A 9,756-nucleotide genomic window follows, 5' to 3' on the forward strand; every position below is an offset into this window, starting at 1 on the left:
CTACCAACATAGACATCATTCCTCCCCCCCTTCCCCTCCCAGGACACACTGCGGGAATGCCACCGGGACGACAAGCATTGCCTCACCTACCTCCCCTTCATCTCCCCCGTCTACTTCGTCACCTTTGTCCTCATCGCCCAGTTCGTCCTGGTCAACGTGGTGGTGGCCGTCCTCATGAAGCATCTGGAGGAGAGCAACAAGGAAGCCAAGGAGGATGCTGAGATGGACGCCGAGATCGAGCTGGAGATGTCCCGAGGGGCCAACACCCCGGTCCGAACCCCAGATGGGGGAGGACCCCTGGGCTTCCCCGGCGCGTCCAAGCCAGGGTCACCCTTCCTGGTGAAGCATCAAGGCCTGGTAAAAAGAACCAAAGAAGTTTGTCCAGATAAATTTCCTTCCTGAGGATGTGGGGGTAGGACAGTAGGAGATGTGGCCTGTGTTCCTAAAGCAGATTGATCCCCACCTGCCCAAAAGGTGGGGAAGACCCATTTTTGAGCAAGACGGTTAATCAGGTTGCCCAGTTTGTTGTTGGAAGTTCTGAGAAATCACACGTCTGTCTTCACATCTCCTGTTGGGGATTAAAGTTTCCAGGAGGGTGGGGGGCAGGGGGGCAAATTCCCAGGAGAAAAATGAGAATGAAAATAAGGCTTCATCTACTCACAAGAAGTTCTTACCATAGAGTCCCTGGCGATTCCTAGAGCAACCTAGAGGGTAGCTCTAGGAATTGCTGGAAATTCTATGGCTAGAACTTCCAGAGTGACCGTACAGTTTCCGTCGATTTCTAGAACTACCCTTTTCACTTCCAGGAAGCTCTAGGAATTACCCGGAACCCTATGGTAAGAACTTCCTGTAAGTAGACAAAACGTTATTTCTCTTGTTAAATTTTTCTCCCAGGATCTTGCTGCCCCCTGCAACCCTCTTGCTAGTTGTCAGTCATTGCCTGGAGACCCTGACTTCATTCCGAGACATTTTGATGCTAGAAAAGGCTAGCTAGGGTAGGGTGGCCCTAAGGTGCCCAATTCCACCCTGGGAAATTCCTGATGATTTGGGGGAAATGCCTGAGGAGGGCGGAGTTTGGGGAGAGAAGGGAGAACGGCAACAATGTCGCAATGTGGTGTCACTCTAGGACTTCTACTTCTTGCAGACTCTATGGTTTACCTTAGAGTCTGCCCTCCAGAGTTCCTCATGGGGAACTGTAATTGAGCAATCAGCTGCAATTCTGGAGGTTGGTCACCAGTTCCAGACCCCAATCACTCTGCGGAGAGAAGTCTCCCCAAATGTAGAAAACGCCCCCTCCCCAATGATTGGGTGGCAGATGCTTACAAATGCCTTTTGTGTCGCCCTCTGATGCCTTTTCTCTCCCTAATTTTGTACCCCGAAGGAGGTTCTGAGCTGTGAGAATGTGTCTTTAGCCATCCCTGACCTAGACCTGCTGGAGGGAGGGACGAATCCCCTCATGGAGTTTGCGTCCTTCTACCCTTCTCCGCGCCGCTCGGCCCCAACGCCCTCCCGCAGCGCCCCAGGCGGGGAGGCCAAGGTGACTGTATGGACGCACCCTGGCTTCGGCAGCCCTTCCCCATCCTGCTTCAGTGCTGTGCAGCCAAGCAGTGGCGTGGCAGCGTCCGTGTGTCCCGTCTGTGGCTTCAGAGCTAGCGGTGGTTTGCGTCTGCCCACCCTCTTGTCTCCTCTTTGGGACCCCTGCTTTCCTGCCGCCATTTGTGTGTCTCCCGCCAGCAAGCTGCCGGATTTGCTCCAGGTCCCAACTGGCCCTTCGTGGCTGGGAGAGAACATGCAAGGATGAGAGGGACTAAGAACCTGTTTTCCCCTTTCCCCTGAGAAACATTTCTCCCGAAATACTGAGTCCTTCTGGCTTATGGCCCCTGACTAGTCTTTACCCCCTGATGTGACCCAGTGATATATTTTGGGCAGTCCCTCCCAAAGTTCACGGTGAGTCCTGAGATACTGAGGTTCACATGTTAATCGTGCACCATGTGCAAAGGTCTTTCTTCCCTTCTGTTTAGCTAAGTGAGCTCTGGTTGCAGCATTGACAGAAAGAGATCTCTCTATTGCTGTGAGGTAGATTCATAAATCTCAGCCACCCCGTCCCTGTCACAACCACACACAAAATCCTACACGGCAGCGTCCCTGCGCATGGGTCGCCTACTTGTTCAGAATAATGTTGTGTGGGGGCGCTTTTGTAGCTCCTGGCAGGACCAGGCAAGAGAGGATGGGAAGGACCTCGGCTTGGGACTCTGGAGAGCTGTAGAGAGGGGCTGTAGCTCAGTGGCAGGGCCTCTGCTTGGCATGCAGAAGGTCCCAGGTTCAATCCTCAGCATCCCCAGTTGAAAGGACCAGGCAGGAGGGGATGGGAAAGACCGTTCTCTGCCTGAGACCTGGAGAGCCGCTCTCAGATGAGATACTTTTGGGGGATCCCCAGACCCCAAACCAGAGGCCGGCTTTCCCCCCGGCAAGCAGCTTTTGCAGATTTATTTCGGCAACCTTTAGGGGATCAGCGGTGGAGTTTTTGTCCTCCTCCCCCTTGAGCTTTTGTCCTGAGCAGACGCAAAGTTGGCAGCACATTTCATCTCCTTCCTATCTAGCAACCTCGGAGCCTCTTTGTGTGTTTTTAGCGAAAAAGAAAACCAAATTTGGGAAGAGCCAGGCACAGCTGCTGTGGAATGGTCCTCCTCCTCCTCGTCTCCTTGAACCACGGCCATCTGGAACCGGAGGCTCGAATTAGCATCAGAGGGAGGAAGGCCGGGAAGGAGATGTGCTCTGCTTCTCAGGGTTGATGGGCCGACATCTGTGTCTTTGAGCAGCCGGGAAACGCTGCGGCCAAATAAACACGTGGAAATCCCCAGACAGGTCGACTGTCTCTTTTGGCAGGGAAAGGAGAAGGATCGCCTTCTGGAAGGAGAGAGGGAAGATTCGAAATGGGACCCAGCTTTGGCACAGGGGTGGGGGGCAGCCTCCTCAGAGATGGACAAAGGGACCTTGGTGTTTGAAGTCCAGGAAAATGCAGTAAAAACCTATTTGGACCCAGCAGGGTGCAGTAGCTTTTGGCAAGCTCCTCTGCCAAGAGATGTTGTGGCCCCTACAAAATGGCTGCCGTCACGCTCCTCTGAGAGGAGAGGTAGTATCCCTACAAAATGGCTGCCAGAAAGCTCCTCCGCCAAGAGATGTTGTGGCCCCTACAAAATGGCTGCCATCACGCTCCTCTGAGAGGAGAGGTAGTAACCCTACAAAATAGCTGCCGTCATGCTCCTCTGAGGGGAGAGGTAGTAACCCTACAAAATAGCTGCCGTCATGCTCCTCTGAGGGGAGAGGTAGTAACCCTACAAAATGGCTGCCATCATGCTCCTCTGAGGGGAGATGTTGTGGTCCTTACAGAATGGCTACCAGCAAGTTCCTTCTCTGAGTGGAGATGTTGAGACCTCGATAAATTGGCTGCCATCACACGCCTCTGAAGGGAGATATTGTAGCCCCTCCAAAATGGCTGCCAGCAAGCTCCTCTGCTGGAGACATAATGGCACATTCAAGATGGCTGCCACTAAGCTCCTCAGCTGAGGGAAGTCATAGTGGATTCTTCAAAATGGCTGCCAACAAGCTCCCTGGAATAGCCAGGGTGAACAGAAGGACCTAAGAGAAGCCATGTTGGATCAGACCAATGGTGCCTTCTGTCCAATGCTCTGTGTCACACAGTGACCACAACCCAGGGCTATCAGGAGGTTCACCAGCAGGGCCAGAACTCCAGAAACCCTCCTACTCTTGCCCTCCAGGGCTCCAAGAAGACAGAGCATCACTGCCCCAGACATAAGAACATAAGAGAAACCATATCGGATCAGGCCAATGGCCCTCCAGGCCAACCCTCTGTGTCACACAGTGGCCAAAACCCAGGGGCCATCAGGAGGTCCACCAGCAGGGTGTGTAGTGCTTGGCTTAAAACCATGTTTGTGGAGATCAGTACTTAAATGCCCACTGCTCAGTGGTAGAACATCTGTTTGGCATACAGGAGGTCCAGGCTCAAGCCCTACATCTCCAACAAAAAGGATCAGGCAGGAAGGGATGGGGAAGGCCTACACCTGAGATTCTGGTGTGTCACCTTCTTGTGTGGAAGCTCACAGGATAACCTTGGCCCAGCCATGCGCTCTTTAGGGTTGTTGTCAGCAGAAAATGGAGAAAAGGAGGATAAGGTGAGCTGCTCTGGGTCCCCATTGGAGAGGAAGGCAGAGAATAAATGAGGCAACCGAATCAATAAATAAGCATTCTTGAAAGATTATCAGCCAGGACCTTGTGCGGAATCAGTTACAGGTGAATGAATGGACTGAAGGAGGCCAGGGGAGGTCAGAATAGAGTCTGGGAGGCCAATTCAATTGATGGCGTTGTGGGGGTGAACCACTGGATTTGGACACAGGTGGCTCACAGCCACCACCTGAATTTTGCTACTTTTGTGTGGGGGGAGGGGAGGGGAGTGCAGTTCCCAAAAACCCCTCAAGACAGACTCTCAGGAGCCCCTGGCATTGGAAAAATCTAAGGCAGCCTTCATTTAGGTGAGAGAAGCATCAGCAGGAGAATCAGCGTCAGATAAACATTATCGAAGATGAGCTCCAAAAGGAAACCAGGCTAGTTTTACCTTTGGGCCCCACGCCCCCCTTGATTGGTCGCGAAGATGCTTTCTAACATTGCTCACTTTTGATCTACCAGCGTGTGAAAATATGGGACAGTTCGTCTCGCTAGAGGCCAGGTGCAAAAAAGGCAAGCAGGATCATTATGTATTCTGTTCAGGGACAGGAGATAAGGAATTTGCACTCCAGAAAGACTCTAAAGTCCAGAGTTGAGAAAAGCTGGAGGCAGAGTGAGGGGAGGGGCACCTCTAAAGAGTACAACCCCAGACTGGGAAGAATCAACCAAATTGACAGGAACCTGGCATGACACATGACAGTCAGATTGGGTTTGCATGGCAGGAGGCAAGCAGAAATCTTTTGCCATCACCGGCAAATCGTTTGCCTTCCGAATATTAACCAGGACCGATCCTGCTTAGCTTGCAAGATCTAATGAGATCAGGCTAGCCTGCACCATCCCAAACGTGGCAGACAGTTCTGTAGCACCCTGATAACAATGGACAGTCACCCAGTGGTCAGCCATTGAGCCACGTACCTCGCTAAGCAACCAGGCCCACCATGAGGAAAACGGGACTTGGAAACGTCAAACACGAGGTCTCCTGGTTTCTCGCCTAACCCCACCTCTGCTGCTCTTGCAGGAAGCCGTGGCCGGCCTCGGGTCCAACAGAGACCCCCAGAACCTCCTGATGGTCCGGAAGATCTCTGTGGCCAGGATGCATTCCTTACCCAACGACAGCTATATGTTCCGGCCAGTGATCCCAGCAAAGGCCCCGTACCCACTCCACGAAGTGGAGTTGGAGGCGTATCTACACAAGTCGCCCAGAGGTAAGCCGCGGTGCAGTTCGTGGCGAACACACAGAGCGTCTTCAAGCCTCCCTCAATTGAGGCCTCCGACTAATAGGACGTTGTGTCTTCCAGGATCTATCACTTCGGTCCACTCCCAACCGGCAGGGACATGCTCCTCTCTGACCGTTCCCTGGGAGGCCCTTCACCCCACGACCCCGCCTCCACACCATGATGCAGGGGGGCTGTGGAAGCTCCGCCCTCCGCACACCATGTCTCAGTCCCCCAGTCTCAACAGGCTGCTGTGTAGACAGGTATGATGGAACCGTGTGGTGTAGAGGACAGAGTGCCAGGCTATGATCTGGGAGGCCCAGGTTCACATCCTGCAGTCTGTTATGGAAGCTCACTGGGCAACCTTGGTCCGGTCGTGTTCTCTCCCCCTAGCCTACCTCAGAGGGTTGTTGTGAGGATTAAATGGAGGAGACAAGAACTCCATAAACCACTTCAGAGCCCTGTTGGAGAGAAACGCAGCATCTAAACGAATAAATAAACGAGACAAACCATTTGTCCATTTTTTTCCTCAGCAACTTGGGAGGAAGGGAGGGAATTATTCTTTTTTAGAAGAGAGACAATTACCGGGGGATGCGATAGAGGTTTATCGAATTATGCACTACATGGGCAGAGTTGACAAAGAGGACTTTCTCCCAAATGACAAGGACTCGAGGGCATCCAAGGAAGCGGACAGGCAGTAAGCTCAGGATGGACAAGAGAAAGACCACTTGGGATGTGGAATTCACTGCCAGAAAATGTTGCGATCACCACAGGCATAGACAACTTTAAAATGGGTTTAGACAGATTCGTGGAGGATAAGCCTATCAGTGGCTGCTAGGCATGGTGGCTGAGGCGAACCGCCACATTCAGAGCCACTAAACACAACTATCCTGTTCCAACTACCTTTCGTGCATGTGTTAGATTTTAATTTTAATTTTAGGGAGCAACAAGATTTTCGGGACATGGACTTTCGAGAGTCTTACAAATGGTGCTTTGACTCTCGAAAATCCATACTCCGAAAATCTTATGGTTTCTGGACTTGAATCTAGCTCTTCTACTGGAGCCTGGCATGGCTACCCTCAATCACTGAGGAGGTCATCGAAATATCCTTGTTTTGCCCTCGGTTCAGGAATTCCAGGTTTCTCCCTCACATGCTGCTTTTTCAACTCTCGTTTTCTTCTCTTGGTGTGGCAGGAGGCTGTTCAAAGGGAATCTTTGGATGGCCAGAATGCAGACTCCAAGGAGAACAAGCCGGCGGAGGCCCCTGAGAACCCGCCACTTAAGAAGCTGTCTCAAAGCACGTTGGGCCCGCCTTTGTTCCCCCCGCCCCCTGTGTCTCTGCCCGGGACACCCCCGCTTCCCCACGCTTCCCCCCACCAGCCCTCGAGCATCAGTACCCACAAGCACACATTCGGTCAGCACAGCATCGCCAGCCGCCCTTCCAGTCGCAACAGCAACCCTGACAGCTCCCTGTTCGAATCCTCCGACCCGGCCGACGAGGAGGTCCGCCACATCAACAGCTCTGTGAGAGGGTGGGCCCACCAGCGTGACAGCGGGGACCTGTCAGACTCCCCTTTCCTCTCGCCCCCTTTGTCGCCTTTCCCCCTGAAGAATGGCAGCACGACCAGCCTGACGGGGGGGAACGTCAAAGAGAAAGACTTGAAGAAGTTCTACAGCGTGGACACCCGAGGCTTCTTGGCCAAGCCGACCTGGGCGGACGACCAAAGACGGCACTCCATTGAGATCTGCCCGTCGGTCACGGACGGCGAGGGGAGCCTCGTGGAGTCCACCGAAGAGAGGAAGCGGCTCCCTCTTCATCTCGAGTCCGAGTACATCCACGGGGTGCGGCGGAAGAAGAAAATGAGCCCCCCGTGCATTTCTATAGATCCTCCCATGGAGGAAGAAAGCAACACGTCCACACGAACCAAAGCATCCGAGAACAGCCTGCTGAGGAGAAGGACCCCATCGTGCGAGTCCACGGCTTACAGGGACCCTCTGGAGCTAGCCGACAACCAAGCGGGAGACCAGGGGGGCAAGGTGGAACGCCGGGCCCCGCCCGTCTGCCGAGGGGAGCACTTGACAATCCCAAACTTCTCCTACGAACAGGCCAACGTTGGCTCGGCCAGCGGCTTCCCAGACCGCCTCTCGGACAGTGGCTCGGAGGCTTCCCCCTCCAAAAACACCAACGCCCCCGAGGTGACCAAGATGGACCATTTGAAAACTCAGTGTACCGACCCCGAGGGGAGCCGGGAACTTCTCGGTGGGACAAAGAGTCCCCTACGGAAGTACGGGACAGTCCCCGTGACAGACAAACCCGTTGACGAACCGGTATAGCTTCCGAGGGGGGGAGGAGGTAGATGGAGAGAATTTTAAGGGCTTGCCACCAAAAGTGGAAAATGATTGCAAAGCCAGAACTCCGTGGCTGATTCCAAAATGTTTCTTCAAAGCGCTGTGAAGGGTTTTGTTGTGGGGGATTTGGGGGGGGGGGGTTGGTTTTTTTTAAACAACAACAAAAGAATCAAAGAGAAGCTGGTTTTGAAAACAGCACCACGGATCAGGGTAAAAGAAAGGGGAGTATTTTCCTTTCTGTGTAGGACACGAAGATCCTTTTCCCCCTCATTCTTTTTCTTCCCCTTGGCGTGGCCTGGATCACATTGATTTGGGTTTCGGGCCTTTGTTTTATCTTTTTTTAAAGAAACGAACAAAACAAAAAAAGGATTTTAAAAAAAAGCTTTTTTTTGACTTTTCAAAAAAACAAACAAAAACAAAACAAAACAAAAGGCACTTTTTATTAATTGCACGGACGTTGTCACAGGAAGTTGAAGTGCCCCGGAAAAAATGGAATTTGTATATTGTCTGTATATCAGCAGTTATTATAAATAGAAAAAAAAATAATGTATTTGAGAAATAAAAAGAGGAAAAAAAAGAACATAAAAAGCCACACACACCACACCACACACACAAACACACACTCTCACAAATATTCACGTCCAAACTCTTCTCTTTGCCATTCAGTCCTGCGCAGGATTAATCTGGCGACAGCCCGGTGGCCTCGATCCGTCTGAAATTAAGCCCCTCACACTCCTCCAAAACCCATGGGGCTTCCCTTGGCGACTTGCCACTGTGGCCCCATTGATGAGAGTACGGATCATTTTTGCTGGATCGGGGGCCCGTGAGTGAGTTTGGCATTTGGTTTAACGAGGGTGCTTATATCTGCAGCCTCTGCCACAACTCACTTCAAATGGGTCACAGCCGATTTCCCCTCCTACCTTTTAATACTTTTTAAATTTAATTTGCATTAACCCACAGAATTTCCCCCCCCCCCATACCATTAGATTTTTAAGAGGAACACTTAAAATAGCAAACACTTGTCGTTCCATTTCAGGAATTTCTCTCTCGTTTTGAACCCCAGACCTTCTCTGATTCTGCAGGGCCAGTTTTTCAGCAGTGGGTTATGGGGGGGGGGTCATCACACGCCCAGTTATTAGTAGCGTGGGAGGTAAACTGGGAGTTATCTTCTGGATCCACGTTGTTGCCGGATCTTGTGGGAAGACATGATGGACTTAGCTTAGCTGGGTTGACAGATCGGTCAGCTTCAAAGTTCTGTCGCTGGTAACATTTTGGTGTTTCTTTTCTCGGTCCCCTCCTCCTGCTTCGCCTCTACATTTGACACCCTCGCTACAGGAAACAACGAAAAACCAAAATCACTACTGAAATGTAGCCAGTGCAATAATGATATTATTCATAATGATAATAATAATAATAATAAGTTATTCTTATTCTTCATCCTCTTGGTACGGATCTGTCCTTCTTTCCTCTTGCGTATATTCGGAACAACGATGGTCATCCCTCTTTCCCCCGCCCGTTAATATGCTGGGATTCAGCATAAATGCTGCAAAAATCGGAAATCCCCCGTTGGAGGGCCCAAGGAGGGGGAGGTGACTTCTGAAGTCAGTGAGCGGGGAGGAAGCAATGCAAATAAATAACAAATTATTTAAGAAATGTAAACTTTTGTTTGCTGTATCGGGAAGCAGAAGGATAGTATGCACAGAACGTATAGTTTAGGATGGTGGCTGAAGCAGCTTGCCTTTTCCAAATTTGATCTTTTTTCTTCGATGGGGCAAAAAAAAAAACCCATGCTTTCGTTTCTCAGTAGGAGGTGTAGGGAAGTCAAGTAGCGAACTGCAGCTTCGGAACCTGCTGGAGATTGGGGGCCAGGTCTGGGAAGGTGGGCGTGGTCGTCCCCCCTCTTTTCTCCATTTTCTTCAGGACAGCTGATCTTCATAGTGTGGAGATGACT

At 51.5% G+C, this 9,756-nt stretch overlaps 1 protein-coding gene across 3 annotated transcripts in view; it reads left to right on the plus strand.

Annotated features, from left to right (window-relative positions):
- Window positions 1-9,756, plus strand: part of CACNA1H (calcium voltage-gated channel subunit alpha1 H) — a 211,315-nt gene extending 201,559 nt beyond the window's left edge. For all 3 annotated transcript variants that reach the window (XM_077317197.1, XM_077317198.1, XM_077317199.1), the window contains 5 exons: window positions 43-357; window positions 1,382-1,537; window positions 5,261-5,447; window positions 5,541-5,719; window positions 6,651-9,756. In XM_077317197.1, coding sequence (XP_077173312.1) covers window positions 43-357; window positions 1,382-1,537; window positions 5,261-5,447; window positions 5,541-5,719; window positions 6,651-7,790 — 1,977 coding nt within the window. In that variant the 3' untranslated portion in view covers window positions 7,791-9,756. The remainder of the gene's footprint in view (window positions 1-42; window positions 358-1,381; window positions 1,538-5,260; window positions 5,448-5,540; window positions 5,720-6,650) is intronic.

Source organism: Paroedura picta, chromosome 17, assembly GCF_049243985.1.
Source record: "Paroedura picta isolate Pp20150507F chromosome 17, Ppicta_v3.0, whole genome shotgun sequence".
In the NCBI taxonomy this organism is placed as follows: Eukaryota; Metazoa; Chordata; class Lepidosauria; order Squamata; family Gekkonidae; genus Paroedura; species Paroedura picta.